Raw genomic sequence first — 18,965 nt, forward strand, 5'->3', positions numbered from 1 at the left:
GAGTATGTATATGCCTATTGAAAGGGGATGCTGCTATATTTAAATTTAGAGCACAGATGAGGATGATCAAGAAAGATTGATGGTTGCCTACTACAAATTAGGATATATCAGAGTAATGGTTGCCATTAAACAAAACACATGGCCAAATTTCTGCCTCTAATTAGACAGGCTCAAACCCCACTAAAAAGCTATGAGCAACACAGGTGTAGAAGTTGGTTCAGTATGTGATTTTTGTGCCTAGGATGTAATACTTTAGCAGATAAGGAAAGCAATTTTAATTTCTAATTTTCTTGCTTTTCTTCATTAGCATTCCAGCTTTCATAATACAAACTTTTATTTTTAGTTACCTATCTATATACATATTTTAGTTACGTATATATTTCTTACTGTTTGATCTACCATTGTTTTTTTGTTAGTTTTTATGCTCTACCCAGTTATAGTTAAATACAAACATACATGCATGGAATACAACAAAGGACAGAAGTCACTAATGAAATTAAAATGGCTTTGGATTCAGAAAGGAAAGTATAACAAATGCATCCAAACAACTAACTAGACAAAATGTGCTGAGCCATCTGCTGTACAGTCCTGGGTATACCATTTTCATAGTGGATGTGATAAAAATGAGAAATAGCTTTAAAATGGGCACTTGAAGAAACCAGATACCAAATTAAATGACAGGATTCCTGTTTGCACGTCCATCTGCAACTCAGTTACGGGGGTTTTTTTGTTAGTTCCTCTTACCTTATTTCCCAAGGTTGTAGAGCAGATCCTCGGCTGATATAAATAATCACAGCTCTACAGTAGACCTATGATAATTTACAGCAATTGAACCCCTGCCCCAAATTATTAAAAAGTATGCTATTTTTTTGGACTTATACAATGAATAGTAGTGGAAAATGCATTTAGTAACTAAATTGCTATCCAGCAGTTGCATCTAAATTCTAAGTGATTACACACAAGCAGATCCAGCCTTTTTTCTTATATGAAAAGGCAAACCTATAGTAGTAGTAGCAGCATAAGAAAGGTAATATCATTACTTACAGTATTGCTGCACTAGAAAAATAGTGAATTCACTCCGTAGTTTTCTGCTATCCTTGCATGCTAGCCTGATCCTAGAAGAGGCCACAAATCCCCAGTCTGGGATTTACCTGTGACTATCAGGAATGTCTGACCCAAGTAAAAATGTTCCAGGCTATAGTACACCATTACACTAAGAGACAGTTTTTGGATCCTGAAGGATTTTTGCAGGATTCTATCAGAACAGCATCTGTGCTATTCAAAGTGCATATAAAGGCCAATGAAGTAGATGTCCAAAACATGAGCACACCAACCAAAAGGACAGCCCATTAGCCAATTTGGATCAAGTGATGTGAAAATTCTTTTCTTTCTGTTACTCATAAGCATAGTTAGCTAATCACTTCCACAGACTTTTCAGCAAGTTATCAGATAAATCTCGAAGAGGAGGTTTGCACCTCCTCAGTATGGATACTAGCATTCTTTTTACAAAGGTTTATCGCTTTGTGTTTAGGTATATATTAATATAGAGAAAGAGAGGTACATGAAAACATACGGTACGTGTAGAATATATAAGAGCTTTCATTGTTATGATACATGTACTGTACCTCCACCAGGGAGCAATGAAAGCTTCCTTCCACAAACACAAAAGCCTTATGGCATCTGGCCTCATATCTTCAAAGTAAATATCTTGTTCAGCAGTAGCTAATGCATCAGATGAATAAATCTTCAGCCTTTGTTATCCGTTCCTTTCCTTTATAAAAAGGGTTATGGATCCATTGCTAATTGTCAGGGTAAACTCCATTTCCATTATTCTAATTTTTTTATTCATGAAAATCAGCGCTTCCCACTAGATGGAGATAGGACACAAGATCACTTTGTCCTCCAGAAGGACACTGATGATCAGGAAGACGAAATAGAGTGCGAACATGAGCAAACCTAGGATTTTATTCATCCTCCACTTGCAGAAAGCAATAGAGAGAATAACAAAGATCAGCATGATGAAGAGGAGGACGATAGCACAGAACAAGCCATTGCTGCTAACAGTCACTGGAGCAAATTGGTTAATTATAGCATATATGAGCCATGGAAAAGGAAGTCTGTTGAGAAACAGAAAAAAAGAAATTGGAAATGCTGTAGAGAAGCTGAAAATCTTAATGGAAATGCTCTGAAGACATTTCAAAACAAAGCCATTGATTTACACACAATGAAGCCCAGCTGACTGACTAGTACAGGACCCAATAAGTAGACATTTGATAACATTAAAAAGAACAATTCTGTACTTGGCCCTGAGAGATGACTTGATCAGACAGTGTGACTATGCTGACACTTCCTCTTCAAGAGGAGGTCAAGCTATGGAAAATCTGTCCTAACATAAAAAGTAGAGGGGAAAAACACCGTCTTGACTGAGGAATGTGGGCACTACCATAAAATAATAATAATAATAATAATTTTTATGCCATCATCAGGAGGTATGGAGCAGCTGAGAAGGAAGGTCATACATATAAGGGAGCTCTCCACCTCTCAAGTAGCCCTAGGTTTTCTCACCCTTCTCTCACTTTCCTATCTTTCTCTGTCATCACTCCCCACTACAGGGTGTTCGCAGAGTGAGACACCAGGCTCACTTTATATATAAGCAATCACATTATTTTGAAGAGGGTATGAGGATGGAAAGATCCAGGGGACTCACTCTTCACAGTCAGTGAGGGTTTCCTGCCATGGGGGTCCAACAGCTTTCAGCTAGTAGATCAGGTCCTGACTGCATGGCTTCTTTAATTTATTCCTGGAGTTTCAACTACACAACCCTATCCCCCTACATCTTCCCTTGAAGGCAATATCAGATCTAGACTGGCAAGAGGAAGAACCTGTAATGCCAGTGAGTGTTCTAGGGTTGTGACCTTCCCACACATCAGTGGTAGTTTTTGAGTCAATTCAACCTGGATAGAGTGAGAAAGCTGCTACCCTCAAGGTTTGGCCCTTAAAACTTCTGGATTCACAGTGAGACTGGAAACCTATGCAAAAACGGTTTGAACTTTGTCCGAACTAATGCTTAATTTCTGTTCACTGTTACTGAATTTCCAACTGTGATACTAAAACATCAGACAACATTACTCTGGAAGATGTCAAGTAAAAGTGAATATTTAAAGCACTGGATTGGGGCTTAGCAGAGCTTTGAACATGTATCAAATGAGACTAATCTGAAGCTCACATCATGTCACTGTTATGTCTCTAAATAACCCAATTAAATGGGAATAATTCATTGCAGCTTCAGTATTAACCATATGATAAATGGAGCTGGATTCTCCTGTTTTCATGCATACAGCATTGCTTATGGCATATACTACAAGGGAGTCCACATTCCCAGAAACAGGAAAGTGAAAAACGTAAGGAAGAAAATAAATGGTGATATCTGAGTATTACAAAAAGGAGACTTTATGCAACATGATCATTGCTTATGCTACAAAGAATGTTCTAATTGACACACTTGGGATCTTAAACTTTTCATGATATTTCTTACTATTTGAAATTTAAACACAAAACATGTGGGTGGATTCACCACATAATTGAGGCCTTGATTCTTGGCCATTCCCAGGCATTGGATATAGCTAAGAGGTGATGGTTTGGAACAACTCTTTGTACCTCTGCCCTGCGGTCTGCACTAGCCTGATACGAGCATTGCTCCACATAACTGGCTGCAGGTGGCCTGCAGAGGGCTGCTGTAGGAGCTGTGGATTGCTGGGGAGTTTCTATCCTGAGTGTCAGGATGTGAAGCTGCCCCTATATAACCCAGGGATTCTCCCATAACAAGGGGATACTCCAACAGTATAATGTGCTGGGTTTAAATCTGCCTTATGTGTCAGGATCTCACAAAAACCACAGTTAAGTTGACAATGAATAGTCAAAAGGATTCTCAGTAATTCTGGCAAAATCCTTGACATGCCAGAAGGTGCATATGAAGTAGCACAGCAATATCTTATTGATCCATACTGAAAGCAGAAATTGATGCTACACATGCCCTTATCTGGAGATAAGGGGCTGAGAAATATACATTTCTCTAGGCTGACTATACCTTACTCCAAATGCTTAGTGGGATATATTGGTGTAAGATCATTCCTATGGGTAAGTAGGTTTTCTTAAACTGGATGAGCAGGAACTAATTAGGGCCAACAATATCACAAATCATCATGGGTTTTTGTAGCTTAGATATCCCCCTCTTTCTGAAGTACTTACCCCACTGTGATGTCAAATATGTTGCTGCCAACAGAGCTGGATACTGCCATATCCCCAAGACCCTTCCGTGCTACAATCACACTGGTAATTAAGTCAGGGATAGAGGTGCCAGCTGCTAAAATGGTCAATCCCATGATTTCTTCACTAATGCCAATGGTCTCTCCAACCTAAGGGTTATTAAGAGAAATAAGAGACAGAAGAATATATTGATATCAGGGAAAGAATGGACATTCTTGGCTGTAAACTCATTTAAAATGGAAACTGGCTAGGGGCAAGCTCCAGCTTTGATCTAGGGTAGGACTCCAATGGAAGGGAGCAGAGTACACTCTCATGTGTGCAACTAGTTACTTACTTCAGCCATGTCCAGACGAGCACAGCTGTGTGGTATGTGACACCGCACATTCAGCTGTTTTCCATGCTGCAAGGGAGCAGCACGGGGGAGTTTTTTGACCCCTGAATATCCAGATAAGGGGGACCTAGTGCTGGCCCCAGCCTCCCCTACACCAGCTGCGTGTCAAAGTGTGTATGCACAGGCATTCTCCAGGGACAACTAGCAGCGGCACAAGGTGTCCTGCTGCTAGTTGTTCCTAGGGAACCAAATGTCCATGCTTGTGTGGATGACGACTTCTTGTTTGCTTGCTTGGGGTTCTTCTGGTAGGTTTTTGAGAAGAAAGGAAGTACATCATTCACACAACATCAGTGACAAAGTGAATTATCAAAGACAATACTTAATAGGCTGCTGTAAAAGGACAATACTTAGTATTGTCTTTGATAATACTGCTTGTCTCCCTACTGCTAGTAGGGAGAAAAAGCATATTTTTCAAACAAAAATCTTCACTGAGTTCAGTGTGCATTTCTCTTGAATAAAAACAGCAGGAAATGGGCTATTATTAAAGGTGAAGGCACTTTGCTCTGCATGCATCCTGTCATATTACGGTCAACTCAGAGGAACTATGGTAGAGTGGCAGAGGAAGATAGCTACATACCAAGCCCAAATAAAAGGAGCAATGAATGCAAGTTTGTCAAGGAGGAACTAATCACTATAGTTATCAGAGAGAAGGTCGCATTGGTTCTGATATTAAGAGAATGGTCAAATATTTGTTAAATACATTTATTCACCCACTTCTGCCAGATTCTGACACTTCCACACCAGCCATTCTACCTCACAGAATAAGGAGCTAATAACCAGCATGGTGACTGACTGACTCTGAATGATTATTCAGAAATTGAAACACAGTGGACAGTTTCATTTCATACCAGTGTCATTCTCTTACCTGATGCGCCCACCAGACCATTAAATAAGAAAATATTGCTATCCAACTGATTGATCCAAAAAATGTAACAGGAAAAAATTTCCTGGATGACTGAAAAGGAAATAAACAGATGAAGTCAGCATCCATGTTAAATACAGTCTCTAAACAAATTTAAAACAAAACCCTCACAGTGATCAAGGTAAGGCTGACTACCTCATCTACGCATGATCACAAATGCTGTGACACTGATTTCTGCACAGAAGCAAATTTTCTACTGACTTCAATTGGAAAAAGCCTACAAGATTGTTTTATGAAACCACAGCAGTGACACTTATTTATACTGAACTGTAAATATTGGCTTGTCATTCATTCAATATTCCCTTTGGCCCCAATTACTTCAAGTGCTTTGCTGAAGCTTTAGCTTCTAATTTGTGAAATAATGCTTATTCACAAAGTATCAGACAGAAAGTGGAAAGAAGTTGCACCAAGGAAGATACATTTTTACATGTATACACACATTCCTTTAATAAGATTAGTAACAAGATACATATATCAGGTTGCTTTTAGTCCAATTAACTATACATTAAGAATGTATTTTAGCACACCATTTTCACAGCTGGTATGATAAAGAGTGTTTCAAGATCTAGAATTTAAAAAAATGTACATTCTAAAGTTCTAAGTGAATCATGTTTTCTTAGAATACTAACCTTTAATTAGCGTTTAGAAATCCTTTAAAAATGTGTTCATTGGTTATTGTGAAACCCCTCCCCTTTGTTCTGTGTAGAGGTTTGTTATAAAAGAAAAGTAAATTTGCTCAAATGTTAATCTCTTTGAAGCCTATTAATGAATATCAACACCTATATTACAGCAAAGCAGCCTCATTTTCATGTTTTTTTCTCCTTTACTAATGTCAAACTCTGAATATATAACATTCTCACCACCAATTAATGGGTCATGTTAAAATTTGTAAGTTATTTTGGCCGCTGTTTTTTTCAACCTCATTCATAATCCACATTTTATTTTAGCAAGCTGTGCATGCTTAAAAGAGAGAGCTCAAGCTAAGTGGTTTGGCAGAGGACTCTTGATCATAACACTGTCCTGGGTAAACACAATGTCAATTTAATTACTGTTTGAAACAAAAGGAAGATGCTTCCCATCTTTAAAGAGTCATTTTTCTTTACAATCATTCATTTTTTAGGCTATTCTCATATCAGGTCATACAAAATGAAACAATGAGTGATAATATATCACTGTGGTAATGCATCACTCCCCACTTTATGTATTGGTTCCATTGCTTATTGTTGTTGTTCTTGACTCCATAATACTTCTGCCCATTAAATAGTCATCAACTTCTCTTTGCATTTTTGTCCACATGGACCACAAGAATGGGGCTTTTTCTCCAGCTGGCAAAACTATCCAAAACTAGCTTCCTCAGCTGGTGCATTCAAATCAAAACATGAGATCCAAGGTGATCTTGCAGAACTGGCCACCAAACTCTCAGATTTACATGTAAACTGTTTGATTTCTGCAGCCTCTTTCTCTCTCTCTGTTCCTTCTTTGAAAAGCAGTTCTCAGAAGTATGGTCCAAATTATAAAGTATTTTCCACTTCGTTCCATTTTAGATATAGGTCTGCCATTCCTATGTGCTTCAGAGGAACAAGAGAGGAGGAAACACTGTGTGTTTCCTCCTCTGAGAGGCATCAGTAAATCCTGCAGGGAGAGAATTAGCTCTGGAAACATTCTGAACACCCCACTACTTTCCCTGAACTCAACTCAAATAAGAGTTGGAAAGCAAGTACCATCTGAACATTGCTAATTTAGCATTTAAAGTCATTCTAAAGCCTTCTTTTCAAGGGCAGTCACAGAAATGCCTGCCAGCTTTTCTGTATATTAAGCAGAATGGGCATGCGTTGGGGGTAGCAAAATAGTCAAGGATTGTTTTATATGGATAAATGCTAGCTAACAGGAGTGAGTAGGATATCCAAACCACCAGAACTGGTTCAATAAAAATATGAATATTTTGTAAATGTTTTAAACCCTCAGTACCTGATACAAAGTTCATTGAGGGACACAGGGGTGTATCCATTTATTTCAGTGGGCAACAGACCAAGAAAAAAGGAAAAGCTTAGTGATGGAAAGTGAAGGAAGTAGCTTTTTATATTCTCCCTGCTCATGAAAGAAGAATTAAAAATCCACATCTATTTTTAGCTGTTCAGATGGCTAAAGACCAAGTTGCAAAACTCAGCTTGGTCAGCATTTATTATAATGTGAGAAGTCCCATTGAAATTTGTGTTAGTAAATTAATACTAAGGCTAGGTACAGACATTCAAAAAGCCCGAGGTGGAATCAATCTAAGTTACGTGTTTTTTTGTAAGTGGCATAGATCAGTAGCGAACAGAACACACAATCACCTGTTGCAGAAGAGGAGCAAATCTTAGATCAGGTTCCACCATTTTTAAACCAGTCTATGGGTGCTGAACTTCTGTTCTGTTATGGGTATAGGCTGGGTTTGTGTGCTGAACTTTTTATCTTATACTGGTAAAAATGTAACGTTGACCTTTTTATCTTATACTGGTAAAAATGTAACGTCTGTACCTGACCTATGGCAAAGAGGGATTCCGTAATGTGAGCTTATTTAGATAATTATCAAGAAGTAAAAAAAAAAATAAAAAAATGTATTATCTATCACAAGACACATTAAAGACTGAGTAGGTTTAATTATATTCATGAAGTGTCCATTGAAATATATAATTTTAAGTGGCTACATTTAGTTAGAGGGGGAAAATTTTTGCAGTTTCTGAGAGGATATTCTTTTAAATTAATGGTGTCTAACACTGATGAAAATAGCACTTGGCATATAAATTCTGTTACCATGAGGAACACTACTTAAAAAAAAAAAAAGCAATATGCTATTTTGTTTGATATACTTCAAATATCTGTTTATATAGCAATAAGAAATAATTTACTCTATATTGAAGAAATCAATCAGCCACCTACTATATAAGTAATTTTTTAACAAGAATTTGTGGGAAATACAGTATTTCCACATGCAGGAGTCATATGTGCCTGCTTTAAACAGGAAAACCCCAACCCATATAACAACCTCTTCCCAGACCAAAATGTAGGTAGAGAGGTGGTGATTTGATAATGGTTTATTTATTTTTCAAAATAATTATATTCAATTCCTTGTCAGTATTTTTAGAGCCAGATTTTCAAAAAAATTAAATAATTTTCTTTTCATGTGTAAATGTTTTGCTTCTCTCTTTACCAGGTAAAGGAACTAGATGATGAGCCAATATATGTATTTTTGGCAGTGAGCTTTAAAATGCTAAATATGACAGCCAATCAGAGCAGTGGAATTTGCATATTCAACGTACAGTTGTCAAGCAGTAACCCTACTGTACACTATGCAGATCCTATGGCTGTTGTGACAGCTGAAAATGATGTCTGTGTGATAAAAGTGCTTGGTGAAGGCTCTATAAAGATTAGACCAAGTGTTTTTCTGTCATTTGTTTAGCTATTAAGATATATGTTGTTGCTAAGAGCCTAATTAAAGTTTAAGATGTAGTAAGGCCTTGTATACAGCAAGGCCTAGTAAATTTAGCAAAGCCTTGAAGTAGTAAGGCCCTGTGGCATAGTTAAAATTAACCTTATCAAAAGGAATGCAATGCTTGTACTGCTATTGGTCAGTCTAAGAACACATGAAGTAAGAAGAATCTGAGTAGCTGTAAGTTATCAGTACCGTTCAGAAGCTATAAATTGGCTAAACACCCAGAAATCATTCAGAAGGAAGATACAGCTCAGTGAAAAGGATTATTTAGCTGTTGACCTGGATCAGTGGGCCCATTGATCTCGAGGAGCCCAAGGACTGAATACCAGAGTCCTTCCCGGTGCCTCTCGGACAGCGCTGATCGGGGACGCCTGACTTCGCTGAGCTTTGTGGAAAGAGAAACTCGTTGTACATGAGGCATCAGAGGGGACTGCCGATAAGTTGCCGACACAAATTATTCTTGTCTGTCATTGTTCGTCTTGTTACTACGCGTAGTTGTGTTTTTGTTAAGTCAATACACCTTTCTTACCTTTCTACCCCCGACCATACTCTCAATCCTGAACCCTCCGCAGGTGGCTGGGACAGGCTGTCATTCAACCAGAATGGTTCACACCATATGGTTCTTGTAAAATAACCAGACAGTGCCTATCCAAATCAGATGCCCACAAGGAAGCAGAACATGGGGAACTGTACAGCTGAGAATTATGACTCAGTAAAGGTGCAGGATACATGTACCCTGATGGTCTGAGCCAATTCCATGTCAGTATAATTAACTGATAAGAATTAGTTCAAGGTGAGGAGCATTTTAACAGACTTTCCAGATTAATTATCTATTTTAAAGTAGAAAACATTATTACTCAAACAATGCAAAATGTAAAGCCTGTGCCAATTATAGAAGCTGAAATCATGACAGAAATCCAATAAATACAGTCATATAATGTGCATATAAAAGGTTTAGTAAAAACAGTGGGTGTACTGTTTTTTCTGAAGCTGGATTTGTACTTCAAAAAAATCCTGCTTAGCTTGTAATTATTGTCAAAGTTTTTCATGTTCACTGCTGCAAGTAATTTGCAAGCTCTTGGGAACATGCAGAGCTGTCAGTTCTGAAAATTTCCCCGAAAAAAATGAATTAGAGCTATCAGACATGAGCTTTTCCAACTTCTTTCCAGTGCACCATTGCAGCTGTTGTAATGGCTGCTGTACAAAGATGCTAGCACTTAGTTTATTACAAATTGGTACCACTGTGGTCATGGTAACAGAACAAATTCAAGAAGCACAGTGGGTACACTAATTATGTCTTTTCCACTTAGCAATGTCAATTTGAACAGAGATCTGTTGGAATGTGCTGCTGTATAGCACAGTGCCTTAATTATTCAAGGCTATTTCTCCAAGACCACATCAGTACTGCATACCTGAAAGTATTGTTTTTTAAATAAAAAGTTTAAAATAAATGGGAATTGTGATCAAAGGATGTTTTCAGAATATGGAGTGTTTCTGAGGTTAATGATCTGGTAAACAAAATATTTTTGTATATTTAGATCAAATATAAATCAACTATATTTAGATTTTTGTAATATTATTATTATTTTTACCCAATATTTTACCGTAATAATTCATATGTTTGCCTCACACACATACTGAGACATGAATATTCATTTATATTTCATCCATCATTTGTTGATTTAGGTTATTATCCTGCTTATAGGTAAATCCTTGTCCTTGCCCAGAGTCCCTTTGATAACAGGGCTCTCAGTGGACAGAAAGGTTCACTTAGTTGAAGAATCTGTGTAGTTACTAGAATTCTGCTAAGCAAAAAGTTTGTAAAGGGAGAAGCAATAATGTCAAATGGGAAGAGCACTGTACTGGAATATGAGAGATTGAAATGTGAGAGACTGGAATATGAGAGCCCCTACTGCTGGCCTGGTGGATCGGCTTAGTTACATCATGTTGTCTCACAATCCCTCCATTTTCATAACAGTAATATGTACATAATGATATGTATTTATTTTGTAATTTTTTTGAGATGTAGCGATGAAAAGCCTTATACAAATGCTAGTTACAGATATTAAAAGAGCTAGCCATTAGTTGCCAACTACCACCTGAGATCTTGTAGGAACACAGCTGCAAATGTGGGTCTAACTTAGAACAAGACACTGGTAAGTTTAGAATATTATTACTTTCATCAGTTTTTAGAGATACCTATCAATATTTCTTTATTTAGGGCCCACAGTTTTATACTAGAACCAATTTCTAATTTACCAGTTCCAAAAGCTAAACAGTAGTTATTATTGACATTTGAATAAAAAGCCAACCATGAATTTTCTGGGGAAAAATAATCTACCTCCAGTTTACTTCAAGTAACTTTAACAGTGCTCTAGTGATGGTAGGTCTATCTCCATGAAGATGGCTTTAAGTAAATGGTATATTAAACTAGTGATTCCTTATTAATGTAAGTCACTTACTGCATCAGTTATAAAATCACTTTTGAACTAATGTATAGCCTCCTATCATTCTATTTTACACACAAAAATCCATTTATGTGTAAATTGGACAAAATTCAGAAACATTTTGAAAAAAAATCAGAAAAAAATTAAAATAGCAGGATCCTAAATAAGCTAGGATTTAGATTTTGAAAGACATTTGGTGTTTCTTAAATGAGAAAGACTTCTAGAACTGAATGTAGTGTTGGCAAATGCTGTTGGACATTCCCTATTTGATCCAGCTGAAAAACATGCCAGAAGAGAGATAAAAGGAGAACAAAGAAAAAAGCACTGGGGGTGGGGAAAAGTATGGGGAGAACAATTTTCAAAAGTGGACACAGAGAAGACATCAAAAGTGTCATACAGTTGTTTTACATATACATGCTCACCTTATGCGCCAGTCTGAGCCTCCCGTGGTCCTCAATATTTTCTACTTAAAATTATATTTGCATATAGGTTTTCCAATGATAAATTTCCCTTGAAAATCTGAATGGTGTTTTAGGTTTGCCTCACACTGTGCATGTAAATGTGAATTCCAAAGCACTTTTTGAACCATCCTAATCAACCAGGTTTTCCTTGTTGCAGGTTGGGGAGTGCATTAAATAAGTGAGAGTATTAGTCACAAACAAGCTGATTTGACAAGTTAAGCCGCTGGGCACAGAGAGTTTTTGTAACCATCTGGTTAATTCTTTGACAGTAATATTCAAAGTAAACAACTTGTCACACCGATCCATCCTGCTACCTCTCCTGTTATAATTACATGGCATTACAATCTGCATGCAGTGTTCAGCTTCTTTCCTTATATTCCCATGTGACAAGCTATTCTTTTAAGTGAATGAGATTCTTCCTAACTCCTGCTGCCCACTGATTTTCAACATAAGCATATGTACTTCATCCTTTATATCATGGTGAAGTATTTCCTGCTGGACATCTGGGCTAAATTATTGGACATCTATGGGCTAGATCTGGCATCAACACTTCCAGTGCTATTATTCACATGGAGATGAAGCTACTTGAATATTCATGAGATTTTGGTTTTCCAAAATCATTCTTGTTAACAACTGCTCTAATCTGTAGTACATACATGTTAAGGAGAATGAACAAAAAATGTTGCAAACTGTCAATTTTAGTTGGAGACTTGTATTCAAAATAATGGTAGGCAACACTTTTTTCAGTATTCAGTACTGCAAAAATGTTGCAAATGTATTTGTTATTTTTATACATGTATTTCTTTGCATACATATTGAAAAGAGTTCACAACTTGTCTTATATCATATGCTGTTTTTTGGTACTAGGCAAGAATTCTTGATGAATTCTGAAAACTAAAAGAAAGCACAAACATTAGAAGAGAAAATTGGAAAGCTACGATTATCTGAAAGCAAATTAAAAGTCTTATTTCAGCTTGTGGATTTGGTGCAGAACTGAAGTTTTTCAGCATGGAGGAGGGGAAATATGAGTGGGAGGCAGAAGGCAGAATGTGGATTTAGACCCTGTCTCCCTGAAGTTTTAAATCTATTTTTGATTCAAGGAGAAAAAAGTAAAATACTTGAGGGATTATTCCAGTAATAATTTATTAGCTTTTGTGCGTCTACCATCTACCATTGTTTGGAGATGTAAATATAAGAGAGCTAAGGCATGATGAATTATTATAGACAGTTACTATTATTAATAATCAACCTTTGGTGAATCCAAATAAAAAGCTCAGATTAAAAATGATCAGTGCTTTTCATTAGGACAGTCTTCTCCATTTCATTCTAAAGTGATGATAAAGAGAATGTACAGAAAAATAGAAATCTTGAAGTCCACTCAGGTTTTTCTCAGCTTTTACTCAAGAAAAACTCTTTTCTTAATTGAAGTTTGCCCATGTAAGGCTAACATACTCTGCACTGAAGAGAACCTCTGTTCTCTTTAGGCATGTACCTCTGTCTGATTACCGTTAACTAATAACAAAGTTACTATTCCTGCAAGAGATTAGAAGAAAACAATACTCTTTTCTGTCTTTCATTAGCCTTTATTGGAATGATTCATTTACTTAACAATAGGCTTACGTTTCTCTTGTCACCAGGTTTGTAATTAATAAAATGGTTATGACATAATTCAGGGGTTGGCAACTTATGGCCAAACTTATTCAGCCTGTGGATCCAGCTGGGGAAGGTCTGACCTGGCCTGGGGCAGCACACAGGACAGGGTGTCATAGAAGATTGGTTGGCACAGAGCTGCACCAGGCTCCTGTCTGCTCCCCAACACTCTTCTCTGCAGCCCTGCATGCACTCAGGATTGCAACTCCTGGTGGAGGGAAAGGTGAGCAGGGCCCTACCCTGAGCACTGACTTACAGAAGGTGCCAGAATGCCCTCCTAGGAGTCTCTGCTCTAGCAGGTGTGCCTCAGAGCTGCCAGACCCTGGAAGCCAGGCTGCCCTGCAGTCAGCAATGTATAGAGGCCAGGGGTTGAGTGAAACGGTGCCCTTCCCAACTCCCCCCTGCCTTTTTACTATGGGAGGTGCAGCTCCTCACCCAGTAGCATATCTGGTGTGGGAGGTGTGAACAAGGCATCAGAGGCAGCCTGCACAGCAGTGAGCCTGCCCCTCAGCTGCAGCGGCCCAAGCCCATACTGCTCCAGGAGCAGCAGCTGTTACCATAGTGCAAAGACAGTGGTGTCGGGTAAGATTCTGCATCCTCCTCGCCAGCCCTGTAGCAATCTACCTTCTGCCCAGGTTGCTGCAGGAGCTTGCTTCACCTCTGCCTGCACTTATTTTCAAGCAGGTGGCTTCAGCTCTCTGGATGGGGTAGAGATTTATGGCGCTTGGCAAGAGGCTGGGTTGCAAACTCTGATGTGCAGTGGCAAAAGGTTGCCAACTCCTGAGGTAATTTGTGTCTTGTGCACTATAGCTTGTGTTCTCATTATTTTTTCCTTAATTTAATAAAACACAGGAAACAAAAGGACAAACATGGGTTGTAAATTGTCCAGGAACCTCAGAGACAACTGTATGTGCCAACAGATGTTGCTCTTGGGCCACCATAACATTTTTATGGTGGCGCAAGTTGCGAGCAAGCAGATGTCTTAGCCCTTTGGTGTGCTCCAAGTACCCCAAAATACTACCATGTCCAAAGGCAGTCACAGCTTGTGGGGAGGACATCTGTTTGCTTATTGCACAGCATGGGAATTCCCTTGCAGGAAATCCTTGCTGGGGATTGCTATAGGGCTCATATCAGGTGGCTGTGCCCCAACTTGGGGTGCACATCTGCAAGCAAGGGAACCTGCATGTGGGACTTGGGGTATGGCATCTGGAGCTAAGCCCTGGGCATGGCAGGGACCCCACCCTGCAGCACAAAGGTTGGCAATGCCTATAGATGCCAATGAGGCAGACGTCCCAGTACAGCTAATCCTGCTCCAAAGAACATGTCTATTTATAGCCTGTAATAATTAAAAAAAAAAACATTACACAACTGGCCTGAGTTAATCTGAGAACAGAATTAGCTATTAGCGTTTGATCTACCTCTGTACCCTGTTGCGTGGTGAGCCCCTGCTTTGCAGAGATCTTGTTAGATCTCACAAACTAAGTTGGTTCAGAGAAGTTTAGCTGGGTTAGGCAAGGTAACTGCTGTTATGGAAGAATTCCAAGGATCACCTAGGTACAGCAGGCAGTAGTAGTAAAGTTCCAATAGGTGGCAGTCTTCCCTTTGAATCAGTACAGAACCAATGTCACAGCATGATTTTAATGGGTGAGGAACTGCCTTGTGTGTGGGACTTCCTTGGTGGTTAAGTGCTGCATAATGGACATTGAGAAATGTAGCCATCAAGACCCAAAGAAAGAATTATTACAGCCTCTCTCTTTGTGCCGCAAAATATTTATGCATATAAATTCCAACCCAGCTGTTACCTTTCAGATAATTTTTATACTGCTTTAAGGTTAATGATTCTAGTGCTCTATTTTTTCCACAAGAAAAAAAAAAAATGAAAAACAACTTGGTTGAATCTACTAAAAAAATCTATATTTCTTTTCCTTTGCCTCACTAAATAAGTGAGCTGATTCTTGAAAGCAATACTCATGCATAGCCTGCATCAATCCAAAAGGTACTTTTTTCCCCCACTCTGTGGGCACATCTATGAGATGCTTAATGTGCATTAGACTAATTCTTCTACACATTAACGTGTCATGGCAAAATCTGTGAGCAGTAAAATTAGTCTACTAATTAGCACATTAAGCAACACAAAAAGACTGCGTGCCAGCACTAGTGTGCAGTAGCACTGGTTATTGTGCACTTAGTTAGTACCTCATATTAAACATACCAAACAATGCAGAGTAACAACAGCACATTAATGCATGTGTAGATGCACTCTGCTACTAACAACCTGCTACTTGATGTTGGTCATTTTCTACAGACCCATGTCCCCTGATAGTAGCATTAAGGATTATGAAGTTTAGAATGGTTCAGAAAAAACATGCTATAGAAGCATAAAAACGGAGAAACTGAAGCCTAAGAATATAAGTGCTGCCCCATTCTAATGTTTGAAATTTTCTAGCCCATAGACAGATCTGATCTGTTAGCTTATCTGAGTTTACTGCACTGAGTTAAACTACATCAAAACTGTGTCAAACAGGGGTAACTAATGCACAACACAAGGGATGCTTGACTGTTTTATGAAACCAGTCCATTTTGCAAAATATATTAACTTATATAACAGCAGAAGGGTCATTACTTACAGGCTTTCTGACATCTGGTAAGGTAACCCACAGTGGAAAAACAATGGGTAAAAAAATAAGGTATGTGATCTGTTTGCGTGAAGTTTCAGGCCAAGCCAGGCTGAGGGGCTGGTCATCATCATCCTCTTCTGAATCCTAAGAATAGAAATAAAATCCATAAAAATAGAAATAAAAAAGAATGTTGGAAAAATAAGATTAGAAGTCAGATGAACGTCAACGTGCCTCATTCAAAAAGTCCTTAAATAGAGATAGGGTTACTGGGTTTGAATCACCGCTGTCAGTGCCTGGAGGCATAAATTGTACCAGCCTGAAAACAAGCATTCTGCCTCTGAGGGAAGGCAGACTGGTTTTACGCTGTCACCCTTCTGGTGACCTCACATAAGGGACAATATTAAACTACACCTGGAGTGTCACATGAACTTTCCTGGCAAAAGCTGCCTAAGGATGCACCTGACTGGTATCTCATCCACCACTGTTAGTCATTCATTTGGGTTGTACTGACTACCTTCAAAACTCTTGGACCAGGTGGGGTGTTTGCTTCTGTTTATGCTACTGCCACATGTCCATAAGTATTTTCCACTCATATTTTCTGCATCTCAGGTTATTCTGGTCACAGCCTGATAGCCCCAGCATGAGCCTATCCACGTTGTTTTGCTCCGTTACTTGTCAATAACATATCAGATTCCTAACAGCTAAGTAGTAAAAGTTTGGAGAAAAACATTATTCCCGTATCCATGTGATGCATCTTCTTTTCAATAACCTCCTTCCAAGTTTTCTGTACACTGTCCTGCTAGTTGCATTTCTGCCATTTACTCTACCATGGGTAGACTTTAAGGAACTTTTCCTGTGAGATGGGATCTTTATGGGTCGCTGTATATGTGCAGGGATGCTGCTCTGACACACTGGCATTACATTACATCAGATTAGATTTTATTAAGGTTGCTGGAGTGTGATAATTAGCACACTCCAGCAGCCTCCTCATTTTGTGTAATCAGCATCCCTGTGCTTCAAAATGGCAGCAGGGGTACTTTAACTAAAGCTCATCAGATGAACTTTAGTTAAAGTGTCCCCACCACCATTTTGAAGTGCAGGATGCTGAATACATGAGATGCTGAGGGCACTTTAATTAGAGTTTAATTAGAGTTAAATCTCCCTGTCGCAGAGCACTGAGGTGCCCTACTCCTAAAGAGGAGAAACTGCTAGAGAAATAGCCCTAGCAGTGAATAAGGAGCCCAGCTGTTGGTTGCCAGAGAAACTGGAGTCCACAAATGACCCACACCTGCCAGCGGTCAGCTGGCTGTAAGGGGCAGGGCCTGGCTGAGCCCAGGAGCTGAGGTCAGGGGAGTTCCCTGCAAAAAGCCAGAGAGGCAGGAGCTCCCTGAGCAAAGATGCAAGAAGAAGCCTGACCGCAGGTACAGCTCAAGCCGAGTAAAGGATGGCAGCTCTAGGATGTCTGAGCCGTGTGGTTTTAGCCGGGTGGCTTTAAGTTATGTTATAGCCTAGGGGCTTGTGTTTTGTTTTGTTGTTACACCAGTGGTTTGGGTGAGGCTATCAGGGGATGGAGGAGGCCTCATAGGGGACTCACACTAGTGTGGGGACCCCAGCACCAGTGAGGGCCCAGTATTCGGGGTGTATAGACCCCAGCCCCAGAGAGGGGCAGCTGAGAAGCCCCCGAGAAGGGGGCATTACTGAGAAGCCCCAGGGTGGGTGTGGTGAGCCCCCGAGAAGGGGGCATTGCTGAGAAGCCCCAGGGCGGGTGCGGTGAGCCCCGAAGAAGGGGGGCAGCAGTGAGGTGAGCCCCAGAGAAGGGGGGCTTTACAGAGAAGGCCCTGAGAGAGGGCATGGAAAGAGGGAGACAGAGAGAGACCGAACAACATCTATTCCAGCTGCGAGGCTTGGGGCGTGGTGAAAGGGGTGGTTGGAGCCACGCATAGCCCATAAGGCTAGGGTGCCCGTGAAGCACCCATGGTAGAGCAGAACCCATCAGGGGTCCGGGAAACCACGAGGTCTGAATCAACACTGAGAAGGGACCAAGAGGGCGTAAGGCAGCCTCCCAAACTTATTTAAACATCAAAGACGTGGCGGGCGAGAATCAGAGGGTGCCCTTGGGCCAACTTGGCATGGAGGAAGGGGGCCTTAAGGAGATCACGGCCCTCCTGTAGGACCCCGCTGTGACACTCCCCCAAGCCTGGAGCATGTGTAAAGATGCCCTATGGTCTTATACTTTTCACCCCCTTTTCCTATATCCCAGCTCTACTTTCATTCTTCTGTGCAGAGTTTAAGCCATCTTGTGTTGCCAGACTGAGTCAGAAAGTCACAACTTAAACTAATATCACATTTACACCTATTTTCTGGCTTATTCACAAGAGGGACCAAGGGGCTAATTTCATCCTTGATTTAACTAAAAAAGGTGACATCAGTGGGTGCATCCACACATACAAGCACGTGTGCTTGCAGCAGCTCAAATAGAAGCGGTGCGATCTTGAGCTGGGGCTTTTTGCTTCAGCGCATGTGCTCGGACATGCACTTTGTTGTGGAGCAAATTGTGCCACTTGGGGCAAAATAACCCTGCCTGGCTCCTCCCAAATCTTCAGCCAGGGGGAGCTATAGCCCCGGGCCAGCACCTGTGTTGTCCCCAGCAGTATAAAAAGCTGCCTTGTCCTGGCCCCAGCAATACAAAAAGCCACCCTGGCAAGTAGCTCAGAGCTACTAGCTCTCAGGAGCTTCTG

At 39.9% G+C, this 18,965-nt stretch overlaps 1 protein-coding gene across 1 annotated transcript in view; it reads right to left on the bottom strand.

Annotated features, from left to right (window-relative positions):
* Window positions 1–278: 278 nt before the first annotated feature.
* The window catches only part of LOC102385256 (sodium/potassium/calcium exchanger 2), an 83,284-nt gene continuing 64,597 nt past the window's right edge, over window positions 279–18,965 (bottom strand). The window contains exons 6-9 of the mRNA XM_006038753.2: window positions 16,237–16,371; window positions 5,523–5,612; window positions 4,249–4,415; window positions 279–2,117 (exon numbers count right to left, since the gene is read on the bottom strand). Of these exons, the coding sequence (XP_006038815.2) occupies window positions 1,868–2,117; window positions 4,249–4,415; window positions 5,523–5,612; window positions 16,237–16,371 (642 nt within the window). The 3' untranslated portion in view covers window positions 279–1,867. The remainder of the gene's footprint in view (window positions 2,118–4,248; window positions 4,416–5,522; window positions 5,613–16,236; window positions 16,372–18,965) is intronic.

Source organism: Alligator sinensis, unplaced genomic scaffold (assembly GCF_000455745.1).
Source record: "Alligator sinensis unplaced genomic scaffold, ASM45574v1 scaffold1262_2, whole genome shotgun sequence".
NCBI classification, from domain to species: Eukaryota; Metazoa; Chordata; order Crocodylia; family Alligatoridae; genus Alligator; species Alligator sinensis.